This window comes from Aspergillus aculeatinus (genome assembly GCF_003184765.1).
Source record: "Aspergillus aculeatinus CBS 121060 unplaced genomic scaffold BO66scaffold_37, whole genome shotgun sequence".
Lineage (NCBI taxonomy): Eukaryota > Fungi > Ascomycota > Eurotiomycetes > Eurotiales > Aspergillaceae > Aspergillus > Aspergillus aculeatinus.
This window is the reverse complement of record NW_020291506.1, coordinates 278529-294904: the sequence shown is the minus strand read 5'-3', so window position 1 is coordinate 294904 and position 16376 is coordinate 278529. Positions and strand designations below refer to the sequence as shown.

At 53.3% G+C, this 16376-nt stretch overlaps 6 protein-coding genes across 6 annotated transcripts; 2 read left to right on the top strand and 4 right to left on the bottom strand.

Annotated features, from left to right (window-relative positions):
- Positions 1-880: 880 nt before the first annotated feature.
- BO66DRAFT_430185 (GATA-like domain-containing protein) lies at positions 881-3499 on the top strand. The gene is made up of 4 exons (XM_025650509.1): positions 881-1381; positions 1453-1628; positions 1687-2458; positions 2508-3499. The coding sequence occupies exons 1-4, from the start codon at positions 1273-1275 to the stop codon at positions 3242-3244; spliced, it is 1794 nt and encodes a 597-aa protein (XP_025501971.1). The 5' UTR covers positions 881-1272; the 3' UTR covers positions 3245-3499.
- On the bottom strand, positions 3389-4275 carry BO66DRAFT_440528 (uncharacterized protein; the record flags this gene model as incomplete). The annotated part of the gene is made up of 2 exons (XM_025651266.1): positions 3389-3455; positions 3686-4275. 2 exons carry the CDS (start codon positions 4273-4275, stop codon positions 3389-3391), a joined length of 657 nt encoding a protein of 218 aa, XP_025501970.1.
- Positions 4276-5361: 1086 nt separating this feature from the next.
- On the bottom strand, positions 5362-7758 carry BO66DRAFT_134815 (uncharacterized protein). The gene is made up of 3 exons (XM_025642005.1): positions 7478-7758; positions 6545-7321; positions 5362-6490 (listed from the first exon to the last, which is right to left on the bottom strand). Exons 1-3 carry the CDS (start codon positions 7491-7493, stop codon positions 5559-5561), a joined length of 1725 nt encoding a protein of 574 aa, XP_025501969.1. The 5' UTR covers positions 7494-7758; the 3' UTR covers positions 5362-5558.
- Positions 7759-8392: 634 nt separating this feature from the next.
- Positions 8393-9022, bottom strand: BO66DRAFT_393335 (uncharacterized protein). The gene has a single exon (XM_025647738.1). It carries the CDS (start codon positions 8877-8879, stop codon positions 8637-8639), a length of 243 nt encoding a protein of 80 aa, XP_025501968.1. The 5' UTR covers positions 8880-9022; the 3' UTR covers positions 8393-8636.
- A 786-nt stretch (positions 9023-9808) lies between these two features.
- On the top strand, positions 9809-12134 carry BO66DRAFT_134788 (putative transcriptional regulator (Cti6)). Its single transcript, XM_025642004.1, has 4 exons — positions 9809-10533; positions 10774-11058; positions 11115-11359; positions 11411-12134. The coding sequence occupies exons 1-4, from the start codon at positions 9920-9922 to the stop codon at positions 12097-12099; spliced, it is 1833 nt and encodes a 610-aa protein (XP_025501967.1). The 5' UTR covers positions 9809-9919; the 3' UTR covers positions 12100-12134.
- Positions 12135-14034: 1900 nt separating this feature from the next.
- BO66DRAFT_440524 (uncharacterized protein) lies at positions 14035-15378 on the bottom strand (the record flags this gene model as incomplete). The annotated part of the gene is made up of 2 exons (XM_025651265.1): positions 14035-14295; positions 15205-15378. The coding sequence occupies 2 exons, from the start codon at positions 15376-15378 to the stop codon at positions 14035-14037; spliced, it is 435 nt and encodes a 144-aa protein (XP_025501966.1).
- Between the last annotated feature and the right edge of the window lie 998 nt (positions 15379-16376).

Genomic DNA, 16376 nt, shown 5'->3' with positions numbered 1-16376 from the left:
GCTTAGACGCACTGTGTAATCGGGAGGCAAGGACATTGCTTTTGCTGCTACTTCTCCAGAGGCGTGTAAAGTGCCCGATCCGCCCCAACCCGGGGAAATGGAGCAGATGAATGCAGCACAGCCACCGGGGAATCTGCAGTTCCTCGTCTCCCCAGAATGTAGTGACCAACAGCACAGTGACAGTGCGCGGGGAGGCGGTTTAGGAAAGAGTCTTGGAGTTTGTTTCACAGAGGATCTCGGAATCTTAGTAAGATACAGTCAGTCACTAAGAAGAACGCCATGGTCACGAGGGAAGGGGGCGGGAGAGTAAAATTGAGCCGAGCATATGACAAAGACGAGGAAATGAATCACTGATATCTGTCAGATTTGTTTGTTGTCGGCAAGCTCCGAGGGGAGAGCGGAAAAGGCAGCCAACCGGACTGGAGGGGAAGGGAGAAGGGGGGAAGAAAGGCGAGTCTTGCCTTCGCTAAGCGCTTGGGAAGTGGATGAGTGAGTGAGTAAATGACAGGTCAATCCGAACTGTCCGCCTCTTTTCGTTCCGCTCCGACCCTTTCCCCCCCGGGCCCCCCGGTTTTCGAGTTTCTTGCAGATGTTCTGCACACAAAACTGGGTTGGAGTCAGCCTGCAGTGAATCAGTGCCTGCAGGGCGATTGGAATGAGCAGTGGTCACCTGGACATAGAGCAGCAGGAAGCGAAGAAGAAGAAGAAGAAGAAGAAGAAGAAGAAGAAGAAGAAGAAGAAGAAGACAACAAGAAAGAAGAAAATGGAATAAGCGGCGGCGGCATCTGCGCCTGCTAATCCCGCCCATTACTTAACTTGTACTGTACAGTACAGTAACTACTTACCCACCTACCATTGACTTATCCTCAGTCCTTGAGTAACTAACTTACAGGACTTGGATTAAGGCTGCAGGCTGAAGATCTCCGGGGTTTCGTATGGCTTGCCCTTGCAGCTGATCCATCCATCGGTCTGGAAAGTGTTCCGACCATCCATTGATCTCCCAAACACAAACACACACCCCTATGTGTGAAGTGAGTGAGTGAATTGATGAATTAATGGGCCTCCCCCGGATTCGATTCCCTTCCCTTCCCCAATTCACCGCCACACGCAACACTGACAGCATCACCTGCTAACACTCGCGCACTTACCTCACTTACCTTCCCTCTTTTCCCCGGTTCCCCTATTCCCTCAGGCTATGTAGCTTGTCTGCTTCAATCCTCTTGTCGTTGTCGTATCCGTCTTTTGGCGGGTTCAGCGGAGAGAAAGAAAACAATGGAGCGTCTTCCCAGAGGCTTGTTGTCGACAGCGACCAAAGAGGTTTCTGCAGACCTGAACGGGGCAGACTCAGTGGACGTCGCAGATGTTGCCCGTTTGTGGAGAGGTGAGCGTGGCCGCACCTTCTCTCTTCTGCGATAAATTGTACTGTGCTTACTCTATCCGGCTATGTTCTAGTCTACAGTGCCAACCCCTCAGTGCACAATGACGACAAAGGATACCGGCTTGAGAACTTCTTTTGGAGGATCTGGGGGAGCAAGCCCCTGCTGCGATCTATGACTGGCTCCATGCTAGCCGAGCTGTTTTCGAGGATCTCAGACCAGCGTTCGATTTCCCTATCCGAGCTACACAAGGTATGATGGTTCCTGACACTGCCTGTACGGATATTTCTCTGGGTCTAACCTTCCTCAGGCCCACAAGAGAGCAAGCCAGGCAGACAAGCCACGCAAGCCCAGCAGTGGCAGCGGCAGGCCACTTCCACCCATTCTGAAGAAGCCAAGTAGCAGTCACTCCTCCCACGGAGAAACACACAAGACTACCCGTATTCTGCTCACTGGCCTGGACGGTCAGAGCACCACCCGCAAACCCTCTAATACACCCACGCCCATTCCTACCACTCCATTGATCGTGCCAGAGCCTGCCACTAGAGCTCCGCAGAAGAAGGCTTTTGTCGTGGCCGCGAAAGCGAGAGGAGCCAAACGTCGACCAGTGATCATGCGTCGCAAGTCGTCCCAGCACTCCACCGATACCACGGGCAGTTCTAATCAGGATCCTGCTCCACTGATGACGGATTACCCCGAAACTCGCCCAGTGCTGATGCGGCGCAAATCCTCTCAGCAATCGTCTGGCACCACCAGCAGTTCGGTCTTCGAGGAGACTCCGCCGGATTCTACCCCACTGGATGCTGAAGACCTTCGCGGACCTGCACTCAAGCCACGCGGGTCGTCTCGACTTTCCTCTGGTACTAGTGGTGATTCTGCTCGCATCTTGACTCCGCAAGACGACTCCATTCCTGAGAGTGTGAAACGTGTTGGATATCAGAAGTCGATACAGCGTGATTCCTCTCAGCCGCTGTTGGAAACCATTGGCGTCTCTGTCGTTCCAGAGTCGGCCGCACTGACCGTCGACCATTCTCAGATTGAATCCAAGCAGAATGAGATCAAGGTGTCCGAGACTGTGGAAGGTAGGCAGTGACTTGCTAGCATAGGAACGGGTTCTGATTCTTTCTCAAGAGGTTGCTATATCCCCTAAGGATACAAACCAAGAGCTGCGTGAAAACATTAAATCCCAGTCAGAGACACCTGATACAGCTGCCACTCAGTCAGAAGAGCAATTCAAGTCGGGCAGTCTGCCGGCAACATTCCTTGAAGATTTGAGGGAGCTGCTCAATTCAGACAGTGCACCTAGAGCTCCTTCACCACCACCGCGAAAGCGTCCGTGGGGCGACTTCCTGGCCAAGCCACCCACACCAAAGCCGAACTTCTTCGTGCCAAGCGCTATTCGCCGCTATGACTACCGACACCTGGAGCCCGAGAACTACCAGCCGTCTACGGCCAAGCTGGTCAGCAAGAACTTTCGGCAACGGTTCTCGGACAGTGTCCGCCAGGAGCACTTCCCTGCGTCGTCTGTGGGGGTTTCCGGCTTCGGGTCGCTGTCCGCGCCAGCACCCCCAGACCCGATGCAAGCAGCATCTAGTGGGATACTCACCAGCACGAACCTGTCTCCTCAGTTTGAGAGCTCAACCGGCACTGTATCGACAGCCCCGACCTCTGGCGTGACTATGGAGACCATATCGGACGATGAGATTTCCGTGCACTCTGATGTCGAGGACGATAGCGCCGAGGAGGACGAGGGACCGGCGTTGCTGACTCCGTTCTCGTTGCCTCCCAGCCGCAGCGGAATCAGCATGATGCTGGAGCAGAGCCGCGGGAGATTTGGGCGGCGCTGTCCTGAGAATACTGGGGCCTGATTGCCAGGAGGTGTTGCAAGAGGATGTTCATAATACGAAGTCACGGGAAACGATCGCGATGTATGCAGCGGCATTTCTAAATGATAGATATGGCTTGCTTTTGCTTGAGAGATAAAAGAAAAAATAAACCATGCTGCTTGACAATCATAAACCATCGACACCGTAAACACCGTAGAGCCCTCCATTAAGCCACCGATTTTCCGACCCGACCCTGTCTTTCCCAGACCCCTTCCTCCTTCCTCCCTTGCCTCCATCCACCCCCCAACCCAACCCCTCCTCCCTTCCACCCTGTCTCCAACCCCCATAACCACCCAAGAAGAAAGAAATCAAACCATGCCCCCCTCCTCAGCCTCAACCCCCTTCTCCACCCCCTCCCCCTCCCCCTCTGCAATAATTCTCCTCTGATTCCCCCACCACCTCACCCCAGTCCAACAAGCGGACCCCACCCAGAGCCCCAAATTCACCAAATCCACCCAAACCGCATGCCGCATGCGCCGGGTCTCCGCACTCTCCGTCGCCGACTTGCGGCCCAGATACTCACTCCCAAAGATCCCAAACAGCGTCAGCCACACCACACACAGCACCACCTCCCACACAAACAGGGGCAGCTGCCAGCTCGCCCGCCGCGCCACGGGCACCCTCGTCTTCAGGATGTACTGCATCAGCACGATGTAGGCGATGGCGGTGCCGCAGCCCAGCAGGGCCGTGACGATCGCGTACACCCATTTCGCGCCGGCGGTGGCCGTCGCGGCCGAGTCGTGGATGGTGTGGATGTGGTGCGCGTAGAGGGCCAGCGTGGTCAGCCCGAAGACGAGCTGGCAGATGTGCAGGCTGAGGTTGAGGTAGTGTTTTGGTTTGCTGCGGCGGAGGTGTGCGGGGATGTTGTTGGTCGTGATGGTGGTGGTGGTGCCGGTTTTGTTGGTGGACATGGGAAACGAAGAGGAGGGGTCGTAGGTGCCGTTCTTTTTGGCCTTGTGGGTTTTGTGGGCTTTGAAGCCGAATTTGAAGAGGCGGAGGAGGAGGAACCACATTTTTTTTGGGTATGGTGGGTTTGGGTTGCTGCGTGGGGGGGGATTGTGGTTGTTGTGGTTGTGGTTGTGGTCGTGGTTGTGTGTAGTGTGGTGTGGTGTTGTATGCGCCGGCGCAGAACAACTTTGATATCTTGGGATCTATGTGTATATGCTGAAGCAGATCTATGTAGACGAGAAGAAGGAGAACGATCAAGGAAAGGAGGGCGCTGCCTCGGGTATATGTCTGGTATATGCAGAAGGATAGTCTCGAGAGGTAGGTACTCCACAGAATGAAGTGTTAAGAAGTGTCAACAGAATGGAGTGTTGGTCAGTCTCAATATGCAGACTCAAGCTTATGTAGAGAAGAAATGTCAATGACCGACCAACAGAACACAGAAAGAACAATGAGTGAAAGAACGTTGCTGGCTGGCTTGCTGAACAATCCCCTTCACCTCGCCATTCACCTCTTTATATCCTTCCACGGCTCCCAGACCACCCACCCTCAACAGCTATTTTTATCTTCTTCAGGAACCCCTCCTCCCTCTCCAGGTTGAAACACTATAGCGTGAGTTGACCAGGTAGACCTTGCATCAGCAAACGCGCGCGACGAGAACCTTGAAGTTAGCCACTGCCACTGCGGGAATCCGATGGGTTCTGCACACTCCCACGGCCTGTTTCAGATCGATCGACAGGCGGCGCTTACAGTACTAGTAGACATGGTTGGTGCACACAAATCGCCCGCCTCAACAGTCGGTGGCTGGATTCCAATCAATCCTCGCTTGGCGATTAACTACAAAACTTCGAAACCTTTCAGCTTCCAGAGTTAACCGCCTGCCTCCCTTGCAAGGCTTCTTTGTTCATCTCATTCATCTCGACCTTCTCCCTAACACAACTGCTAACTGCTACCTAGACAGCATATACACCAGACAACTGCTACTAAACCAGGCTAACCTGCCAAACCTGCCAATTCTCACATCTGCACATGCCATTATCGATAGTCAATCAACCAACCCTTATTCCTATGCAACTATCCAACCCAGTTCATCCCCCATCCTTCCAATATGTATCAATGTTGAAACACAATGCCAATTGGACCAGAAACCATGCATGACGCTGACGTGACATTCATCGACCAGAGCGGGGATTCATTCCATGCAAAACAAGACAAAATAAAACAAGGCTAACAATCAATCATGCAGAACAAAAACAAAACAAACCATTAAACATCAAGAGACAACGACTCAAAACCGAACAATCGCAATGGCGGCTCACTGGTCACATACCCGAGCGCCATTGCTTCTTTGTCAGGGCGGCCGCGTCTCTCCGTCAACAACCCCTTTAGCGCCCGACCCCGTCGCCGCCACTTTTGGTGTATTACTCGGTGGCATGGCGCCCTTGGCACTGGTCGGTGGAGCTAAAGGTGGTGGTGCTGGTGGGCTCGAGTCCGCCTCTTCCTCATGCTCGTTGCTCCCATACTCATCCTCATGGGTTCCAACTCCGCCTCCCATCGAAGAGTGGTCCACAGATGCGCGATCGTATCCATGATCATAGGTTGCCGGCTGAGCTGCTGCCTGCTTAGTGGCATTCTTGGTCGCCTTCTTGCCTTTCCGACCTTTCATTTTGGCTTTCTCAAGCAGCCGCTTCTTCTCTGCCAGCCGCTTGCGCTCCTTACGATCCTTGATTTCGTATTGCCGAATGAGGGCCTCCGGTGGGCGTCCAAAGATACTCTCGTACTCACAGAACTCACAGATCCAGATGTCCTCAATGCTTGGGGGATGGTGGAGATTTGCGTACTGCTGTTGGATTTTGCGTTGACGCGCAGCCAGGGCGTAGATGCTCCCTGGCGATCGCTTTTTCTTCCTGGCCGCCGGAGCTTCACCCGTGCCCTCTTGTGGTTGCTGTGCTTGGTGCTGAGATTCTTGCGAGTTGGGTTGAGCGGCCACGTGGGGGCTCGTTTGTGTTCCCTGAGAGGGACCCCTCGGGTTCGGTGCGGCAGCGGGGAGAGACAAGGGTGAGCGGTGGGGTGGGGGATACGAAGTCTGGGGTTGGAGCGCCATGCCTCTCGAGGAATCGGATTCACATGTGAACGTGAATTGTGTCTTAGTAGGCGTGGGAGTTTGTTGCTCTAGCATGCTAACATGCTTGGGACCGGTAGGGGGAGGGGCAAACGCGGACGCGGCAGCATTCGCAATGGCCGTGGAGATGATACCCTGGTCGGGCTTCTCGGACGAGTCACCTGAAGTACAAATAAGCAAAGGTTTGGTCGACCGGGAGACGGATGGTTGCGTACCTGCAGGCCCAGGGGAGGACAACAAACCGTCACGTCGGCTGGGGGACCGAGGCCAACTGATCGGTGAATGAAGCGAGAAAGAGTTTCGCCCTGTGCTGCGATGCGGTTGACGACCGAGACGACCTCTGCCGGCCCCGGACATGCCACTGGAGATCGGAGACGCGGGGCTCCCGGTGCCGTAGAATGTACTCACATGGCTGCTTTCACTGGCCGAGGAGGGTTGGACCGAGCTGGCCAGCCCCATGGTGGAAAATTCAGGAGAAAGGGTGGAATGGTGGCTCCCGAGGCCGCCTGGAGTCGGGATCTTGCGTTTCTTTTTGTTGTTAGTGTTCTCAAACGCGTCGTACCCATCAGGACCCGCCGAGGACGACTTGAGGGGCGCCCGGTCCCCGTTGGTGGGGACGGCCTGGGGTTGTGCACCGAAGGCCGACGGGGACAGAGAGGACCCTCGAAAACCGGCACTTCGTCGAACAACTACAGGCCCGTCCTCATCGCCGCTCTCCAGCTCTATTCCGTTCTCGTAATGGAGGTGGTCACGCTCGGGGCTCTGATCACGACCTTCACTCTGTTGCACGTACACCTTCGTGTCATTTACAAGATCCGCGCCATCCACCGGGGTCCCATAGAAAAGTTGTGTTGCCGGGGCCGGAGGGAAGAGGATCGAGTCGGCCGCTTCGGAGGACAGGCGAGAGCGAAGGGTACGCCTAGGGAGAGGACGAATTAAACGATCCGGGTAGACAGGAGACGGTGTATCAGGAGCCGCATTGAACATCCCATCTGCGGGTGAACAGTATCAGCAACCCAGCAGCCAGCAGACCCTCCAACCTTCCTTCTGTGTGGCCCGCCTCGGGGGCAATTTCCATTATTTGTACGCACCAAGAACGCCAGGCGTTCCTTCTCCCGAGGAACAGATATCGTTGGTAAAAGACATACTCAACGTAGCAGTCATGCTGCAAAATTCTCGACTAGCTTCAACCACAGTCACGGCCGAGACGCCGTTTTGATTCTCCGAACAACCAACCCCAACGATATCGCCCGCGGTGTCTTATTGTCCCAGCTTTTTTTGGGTGATGCTAATGGTCTGCCGCCAAAGGCCCTCCGAAAAGGTTGATTTCGTCTGACCGACAGGGAAACGGCGATTTATGAGGGAGGGTGGGGAGGAGGAAGAAGAAGAAGAACGGCGGGTTGTTCGTAAACCGGCACTGATTTGGCACCCACACTTAGTTGTCATGTTTCCCCTACGTTGGCAAACGGAACCACACGATGTTTGACCGGACCGCTGCCCAAGCGTGCATCCAAGGTGTCCATTTCCACCAGCCCTCAACCGCCAGGGCAAGTGCGAAAGAAAATGCCGAATGAGCGTAAGGGACTCACATTGTTGACCATGCACCGGGACCGCTCATGCAGACTTTGACTCAGCCCGAGGTGTCGGTAGGGACAGACCAAGAAACGAGACCAACCCAACCCCGGACCTGGAGATTAACTCGGAGGGAGGGATAGGAATGTATTGAAAGACCCCAGCGAGACAAGTGAGGGCCGAATTATATGGGGGGGGGGATTAAATCTGGGGAGAAAGAAGAGGGGGGAGAGGGGGGAAAAGACATTAAGGTATAGGGGACGAAGAAGGCGGAGGGGTGGTGGAATCGAATCGTCGGTCGATAATTATTATGAATGACCAATAAGTAATCCGCTTTCCCTTTCTAGAGGAGCTGCGGATACCTCAGGTGGTGGTGAATGCCTGAGGCATGAGAGCTCCAGGCTGTCAAGAGCTAGGCCATTTTTAGTGATGGCCCCACCCGACCAAAGACTCAACTAAGTTAAACCCAGTCCCAGCACTTTTCTTGCTTCGTCATCTCACCTGGCACCAACTTGGCTCAGCCGGCTCGCTCGATATACACTCGACTGGCCTAGGACCTCATCGTGCTTTTATCCTACGCAACTTTGTCGGATATGATATCCATATCCACCCCAAGCGAAGGAATACTCGAGTTTTCCCGAGTCCTGGACCATCCTTGCGATCTCTATCGATCCCTACTAGCATAGCCAGACAGTCGCGGTGCCGATTACCCAGCTTCAAGCGAACGGTCACACATCACTTGCCGCTTGGCCACAAACTGACAAAGCCACCTGCTCCCTCACCTACGATCTTTTGAGACCCTGATTCCTCACAAAACATATACCCGATTTGATGGATATCTGGGGGATTAGGACAGGTCGAGTAGTGGGCAGCGAGGAGGCAGCGATGCAATTGTTGTCCGGAAGAGGATTGTCTGACATCTCGGTTGAATGGGAATGTAGTCAGTCCAGTTTGACTGTGGGATGAATGATAGCTCATTGCAAAATGCCGTGCTTAGAGGCTTGCAGCGTACGTATCATTCAGACTATCCCCCCACCCATTATTTTGTCGAGCAGTAGAAAACCTGTATCTGTATTCCGTAGGATATCTTGCAACGTATGGAACACGGTAAAGAGAGAAACAGAATGATGGACCAGGCATCTCGTCATCAGGAGATGTTGGTGGCAGAGGTGCATGGAAGGTAAGCGGGGTTCCAGGACACTGGAATGAGTGCTTTCGTCGCATTCCTCCCCGAGCACCTGATGCGCAAGAACAAGACGAAAGAGAAGAACCTGAGGGGAGAGGAGGGGAAAGTGAGAGAGAGCAAAGATCGGAGTTGAAGAAGAATCATGGGTTTTAGAGAAGATAATCCCGAACGACACGATACAACGCGACAGATTCGCGAGAAGGAGGAAGAGACGGAGAAAAGAGGAGGAGCGGGGAAGAAATGACTCTAAAGCCAATGCGCGTTGACCGCAAAGCGAATCCCGCGCGCAGAATTGAAAGCAGCGCCCGTAGTCTACAGTAGCAGTCGTCGGTCCCGTTCCGGCGGCCGTCCGTCATTTGGTTGGAGTCCGTCCGTTCCTCTCGCCCTCCTCCTCCTCCTCCTCCTCTTGCTCGCTCGCTCCCTCCTCTGCCTTCTCCTCTTCTTTTGTTCTGCCGAATCCTCTCCCCACCTTTTCTCTCCCCTCTGACTATGTAGTCCTCGGCCTGAAGTTGAGCTTGCAGGCGTTGTTCTAGGATCGTTCCCTGCTTTGGTTCCCAATTGCCAGCTTCCTTTCCTTGATCTGCCCCCCCGGCTTTTTACTCGCAGCATCCTCTGATCGTCTTTCCCACCATTGTGGGCGTCGCTCTTGAATCCCACCACCTCCCACCCGTGTGCGACAGCTTGATCGTTCACGGGCAGGTGTGCTCAGCTTCTACGCTGTGCTCCAACCTCTATCTATATATTTTTTCTCCTCTATATTCCTATACGCACGGCTGGGGTCTCCTGCAGAGTTCTCCCGCTATTTTTATCCTCCCACCACCCTCCTCCCACCATGACGCCTCGGCGCTCCTCTCGTGCTCGCACCTCACAACCATCCCCAGCCATCTTACAACATACCAACTCCTCCAGCTCCTCTACCTCAATGACTCGCGAACGAAGTACTCGCTCCCACCACAAGATCTCCTCCCCTCTACGATCCTCCACGAACCGGTCCCAGTCGATCGACGATGCCGACATTGGCTCGAAAGGTGACTACAGAGAGACGCGGCAGCGCCAGCGTGCTCGAGGGGAGGAGGACAACGATCAGATGAAACTTGCCGACGGTGACGACGACGACGGTGAAGATGAGGAGGACGAAGAAGAAGAGATCACTCGCTGTCTCTGTGGACAGCAGGAATACCCGGGTCTGCCTCCCTCGCGTCGGGAGGCAATTGGTCGCAATGGACTGCGTGGCGGCATTAAAGACGAGGCCCTCTTGGGTCTCTCCGCAGATCCTGCTGATTTGATGTCGGATGACATCGGCAGCATGTTCATCCAGTGTGATTCCTGCAAAGTCTGGCAGCACGGAGGCTGCGTGGGTATCATGGATGAGGCCATGAGCCCCGATGAATATTTTTGCGAGGAGTGCCGAAAGGATTTGCACAAGATCCTCAATGAGATAAATGGGTAGGTTCACAGCTTGGTTTTGGCTTTCATTGCTGGTATTTGTTGCTTGCGTGCACTTGTGTTGGCAGCTTCTTTTTGTTTTTGCTTGGTGGGACTGCTCGCTGCTGTGAAATTTTTTGCCGCATCAGCAAGACCAGTAACAGCTGCAAAAACCGGAGATTTTGTCTTTGTTTGGATGGCAGTCATCTATGGACCCACGTTTCTTATCTCCTTCTATGCTTTCTGCTCACAGTAACACAGATCATACTCCTCCCAATATCTACCGGTCGCCCCTCCTCCTCCCTCCACTGCCGTTTCATCGAGAGACTCATCGCGCGATAACTCTCGTCGCAATAAAGACACAAAGTCACGATCGAATGACGCAGCTATCAATCCCAAGCGCCGATCCACCATGAACAGCCGGGACGCAGCATATGACGAGGAGGAACAGCTGCGGCGTGCAATCGAAGAGAGCAAGGAAGAAACGAAGCCTGGAGATGAACTTGCTGCACGGAGGCCAAAGAGAAGCCGCAGCGATAGCGAAGCGTATGTCATTCCGATTGCTGGTAGCGTCGTCATCAACTGATTTGAGACAGTCAAAGGCAAACCACGAAACGCCAACGCACAAGCTCACCCTCACCTGGCGCCGTCTCCAAAAGCAATCCCGTGTCGCAGCAGGTCTCAGAAGACGAGTCCAGGGCCAAACCAGTCAATAATGTAGCTCGCAGACAACGGGCTGCATCGCGCGGACAGCGCGACAAGGATCTTAAGGATACTGAAGAACCTGAGCCTGAACCAGCAGACGCCGCAAACCGCAGGAAAGCGAGGTCCGACAAGGCGAAAGATGGTAGGTTGTGTATTCCATGAGTACATTTGACGGAATGACTAACCCAGGCAGACGAGGCAGAGTCCGAAAATGAACCCGGCTCGCCAATCAAGCCAGTTGCGACCGACCCTGAACCCAAACCTCCTAGCCCTGAACTCACCCCCGCCCCTGCACCAGAACCGGCACCATCGCGCCCCGCCACTCGCAAATCGGGCCGTCCTCCTGCCCGTCGCGGTGGCCGCGTGGGCCGCAACCAATACACTCGGGATCGGGACATGAATGGAACGGACTCCAACTTCTCGACCCGATCTCCGCGACGCGGGCAGTCGCACGACATCGGCAGCGATTCGCCCAGGATCAATGGCATACATTTACACAGTGGAGAGTCCGGCAAGCCCAGTCGGCCGCGCTATGTGAACCAGCGCACCACCATGAACGAGATGAAGAGACGCGTGACGGCTATTCTCGAGTTCATCTCACGGATGCAGGTCGAAATGGCGGTGGCCGGGGAGAGTACGACGCCTCCCAACAATGGTGCCGCCCGAGTCAATGGCAGTCTGTTGGAGAGTGCCCTGGCGCTGGCCGTTGGCGAAATTGACCCGGCCAGCGCAACAGCCTCGGACAGCGATGCCGCCAGTGGGCCGACGTCGATCGAAAAAGAGAAAGACTTCAAGGAACTGAGCAGCGTTGAAATGATGGATGTACTCACGCGTCATCTCCTCAAATGGCAGCAGGAGTATGGCAAAGTGGGAGAACGCTGATCACTTTTTTTGTTCCTTTCTTCTTTTTTTTCTTTTTCAGCATCTTGGGAGAAAATACATAAGATACCCTTCATCTCTGGTTGCACTTGCGTGGGGACATGTATAATATGGGAGCTTCTGCAGACAGCATCTTTGGGACTGACTGGATAGAGATCGGCGTTTTTACGAACTGTGTTACGGGAACTGGTACCTTGCTGAGAACTTTCTTTTTTTCATTGAGGCGGCGTGATTGGATATTGCTGCAGCGGTCAAGCATCAAGCATATTTGCTGCATAAACCATCATCTCGGCGCTTTTGTTACGTGTCACGGGTGTTGAGGTTTTTGTCTTTGTATGAGGATGTTTCTGCAATTCGCTCGACTTATTAAGTGGGTTTAATTGCTTTCTTGAGCTATAGCTTATCTGGTTGACCCTTTTGCTGTAGCTGACGTCTGATCATGGTGCGTGGGCATTGGGCTCTTTGCTTGCTATGGTAGATAGGAGTGTATCTCTCATCTGCACCAGTGTCTCCGATCTTGATGTAGGTAGCGTACACGCTGCAGAGCCTTCGCGGCCAGGCGTCTGCCCAGAGAAATAAGAGCCTGCTCATGGAGTCAGCAAAACAATGTCGTTACAGATGCAGGTACAGTACATGTACCTTGTCATCACGTGCCGGCCTTCCTGAGTATTCTGGACCACGTGACCCAGCGACTCACCGTGAGCTCCTGCGTAGTTTACCTTCCACCTTCCAACCACCAAGAACTTCCAAAAGTAATTCCACCTTGCCCCTTTCCCTGGACTTCTTCAAACTGTGATACTATATACAGCAGGCCACCCGATAGGTGACTAGCCAGCCAGATAGGAAATGAACCACACAATCCACCCGTCGTATTCGAATCTCCGAGTCAAGTTCCGGTATATGTAACCACGCTGGCAGCGCATGAAGCTGCCCGGTGCGAGATCCGTGGACCTGTGTGCGGAACCACTAAACTGTAGGTCTCTGATGGGAGCCGGTTTGTCGAGCTGATAATACATACCGAGTCGAGTCGGGTTGATCAAGCATAGTATATCCTGCTGCTAAGCTAGTGCGTGATCATCGTGTTCGAAAAACGACTCGACCCGACAGGACCTTGGCAGGATGACCCGCTCCGGGAGCTAGAGCCTCTGTTTCAGACCTATGGACCACACCACAGGTACCATGTCTTGCAGTGGCTCAGCTCTGCTGCCTTTTCTGATCGAACGAGAAGAAAGAATGGGGAATGAAGAGTCGGGGTCTGGATGGACTTGATCAAAGAAGGGGGGGGGTTTGTTGAGGGTGGGCCCGGTCAGGGAGATGCTTGGGTGGGCCGGGGGGTATTGTGCTTTGCCCTTTTTGGTACTTTCCTTTCATGCTCTTCAGAAAGAATTGCGATGGGAATCTTGGATATAGTCTGAGCCGAGTGGATGGCGTCGGGATATACTGTTGGTGCGAGGAGAGAAGAAGGGGGGTAGAGGTACGGAGTAGAATAACCCATAACGTACTGAGGGTGCCTGGCATGAGAGGGATGTCGAGATTAAGTATAAGGGGCACGGGGTAGGAAAATGTATTGAATGACACTCTTAGTCTGGGTATATACAAAAAAGACTTTTAATAACATAGATAGAAACATAGGAGATTGTGCTGTCAATTTATTGAAAATGTATGAATATCATTGTTGAGAAAATACCAATTGGATCGGCAGTAGTACTCGTCACTGTGCAAAGAGACCTTGTGCTTTCTTGCTCTCACTTGACAACATGCATGGCAATTCGAGGGCACAATTGGACTACTGGTGGACTACTCCTGGCTCTACAAAGCAACACTCACCCCCGGAGATAGTTCAACCACCCTCCAGAAAACAGGGCCCATCCGTGCGGGGCAGCGGGAAAGAACCGCGGGGGGGGGAGGGAGTGGGGCAACGGCAACCAGGCCTGTATATCACATCCAGTCAGGCGCGAAATTGGGGTTATAGTGCATGATGGTGTGCCAGAACGCCAGGAACAAGACGATATAGATAGTCGCATCGAGCCACGTGTAGAACCACTCCTTCCAGAACTCCAAGTCCTCCCATAGGCATACGTGTTTCCACAACATGTTTGATACCGCGCAGAGGAACCAATGAACGGGGCCTGCGCTGCCCAGACCGAACCAGATGAGGGCGAGGTGCTCCGCAACCTGAACGGGGTCGGCCATGGCTACCTACACTCCTCTGTCAGGTTACTCGCGCAGGAGAGATTCTGGTCTGTGGCGAGGATATGGATGCAGGAATAATTGGGGGTGACTACTGAGTAGGGCACAGCGGGGTACTGATCGGTTGGGTTGATGCAGGGGAGTACTGTACACGTTGTCTTATATAGACATAGGGCTATCGATCTGTGCAGCTTCGAGGCTTAGTTTGGGACGGAGATCTTCAGCCATGCGCTTTGAGAGGAAGGAAGTGAAGACATGCTCCGTAGGAGATACCGGGATTAGGCGGGAAGTCTCGCTGGAAGAAAGACTAGTCTCATAGGTGACTTGGCGGTATCGGGAATGGTCCTTTTCATTTTGTGTATGAGCTAGACTAAATGATTGAGGCTGAGATAGTGCGAGGAATTATGCTGTTGATGTGAGTAAAGGGAGCAGATGACGTATACTGAGGGTGCTTAGCATGGGAGGGTTGTCTGGACCAAGTCTTGTACATGGCACAAGCTAGTCAAGAGCACCTTGAAGTTTAGCATGAATATATACGAAGAAGAGTTGGAGAGTAGTGTAAGTATTCTTCTGTGAAAAAAGCCGAGTGGGTATAAATGTCAAATGTCAAATGTCATAAATTAGAAAAAGAAAACCCCACTTGAATCAATCTACAACTACTGATACAGCAGATCTTTCTCCGCAGTAAGCGGTGCAAGAGAGATCACTTAAGCAGATAGTCTAGCGCCAGGCAGGTTGATTGTGGACTGAACAACACATCCCTCCCATCCTAAATAGAAGAATTATCCTTCCGGCCAACGGGCCCATCCGCGCGGGGCAGCGGGAAACCACGCGGAGGGAGTGGGGCTGGAGACCAGCATCATCTCCAGACAGGTTTCGTCACATCAATGAGATGACAATGAGAACAGACAGATTCACCAGGATCCACATAGAAAGCCAGCCAAACCAATACCCTTCGTCGCCGCATATATTGTACCCCATCCACGCCGCGGGCATGCAGGTCAACAATCCGAGAACGCAGGCGGCGCCGAAAGCGAGCCAGATGGCCATCAGCTCCCCGACCAGCCATTCCCAAGGCACTGGTGTTGCCATTCTGGTTAGGCTTTCACTACGTGGCGATTCGGTTGTGGGCTGGGCTTTGCAGTGCTGTTGCAGAAGAGTCAGGACTACGTCTGGATGTGACTACTAAGTAGGACACAGCAGGGCTGATGACAGATAAGTTAGGAGTTGACCCAGGTGCCGGGGGGAATACATGAGGTCTTATATAGACATCGGGCTATAGATCGATGCGACTCCTAGTCTCTAATTGAAAGGAGATCTTCCGCACGTGCTTTGAGAGTTCGGACGGACGTGCCGGTATGTTCCGCGGGAAATATCGAGTTCAGCCGTAAAGTCTCGCTAGATTGAAGTAGAACTATATAGTGGAAGCTCGGTTCCAGGGGGGGGGGGGGGGAGGGGGGGGGTTGACATTCCAATATAGCCTCTTTATTCATATTTCTGGCTAGTGCACTATTAAGCGAGATGCAAAGGAGTGGACTTTCGAAATAGTGAGTCCCTCGAAGCTCCCCACAAGGCAATAACCCCCGAGAATCGATCGTATGAATGTCGAGCTCTATCAATGTTGTTGCTTTATTGCCAATCATCATTGAGAAGTTCTCTGTTCCACTGCTTCCTTTGCTGCCATCGTTATCGTCTACTCCGCCTGCTCCTTCCCCAGCAGTGCCATAAGCCTTTACAGACTTAACAACCACCACCGAGTAAAGATTAGGTGATAAGACTTGCAATGCAAGGGCAAGTAATATGCGAATCTAGACCAGCTTGCTCACTGACGCGAGGGTCTAGATCCCAACATCTAGACTTCGCTGAGGCGTGCCCCTCAATGCACACAGCATCTCCACCACTAAAATCCATACTAAGCCCCCAACAACCCTCTCACACCATCTCTACCACCAAAAATAAAACTCTTATCCATACTCCAATACTCTACACCAGTAATCCCAAAACACCCCACCTCAGCAGTCACCCTCGACGAAACCCCCAACACCAACCCCCCCAACACCCAAACCCAAATCCAAGAAATACATACTAAA

What these genes read in the sequence shown, in the direction of transcription:
- BO66DRAFT_430185 (XM_025650509.1), top strand. Translation starts at nt 1,273, where the DNA reads ATGGAGCGTCTTCCCAGAGGCTTGTTGTCGACAGCGACCAAAGAGGTT. An exon ending in TGTTGCCCGTTTGTGGAGAG is followed by an intron (nt 1,382 to 1,452) that starts GTGAGCGTGGCC and finishes GCTATGTTCTAG; the next exon opens with TCTACAGTGCCAACCCCTCA. An exon ending in GGTGTCCGAGACTGTGGAAG is followed by an intron (nt 2,459 to 2,507) that starts GTAGGCAGTGAC and finishes TTCTTTCTCAAG; the next exon opens with AGGTTGCTATATCCCCTAAG.
- BO66DRAFT_134815 (XM_025642005.1), bottom strand. An exon ending in GTCCTCCCCTGGGCCTGCAG is followed by an intron (nt 6,491 to 6,544) that starts GTACGCAACCAT and finishes TTTGTACTTCAG; the next exon opens with GTGACTCGTCCGAGAAGCCC.
- BO66DRAFT_393335 (XM_025647738.1), bottom strand. Translation starts at nt 8,879, where the DNA reads ATGAGCTATCATTCATCCCACAGTCAAACTGGACTGACTACATTCCCA.
- BO66DRAFT_134788 (XM_025642004.1), top strand. Translation starts at nt 9,920, where the DNA reads ATGACGCCTCGGCGCTCCTCTCGTGCTCGCACCTCACAACCATCCCCA. An exon ending in ATCCTCAATGAGATAAATGG is followed by an intron (nt 10,534 to 10,773) that starts GTAGGTTCACAG and finishes ACAGTAACACAG; the next exon opens with ATCATACTCCTCCCAATATC. An exon ending in GTCCGACAAGGCGAAAGATG is followed by an intron (nt 11,360 to 11,410) that starts GTAGGTTGTGTA and finishes TAACCCAGGCAG; the next exon opens with ACGAGGCAGAGTCCGAAAAT.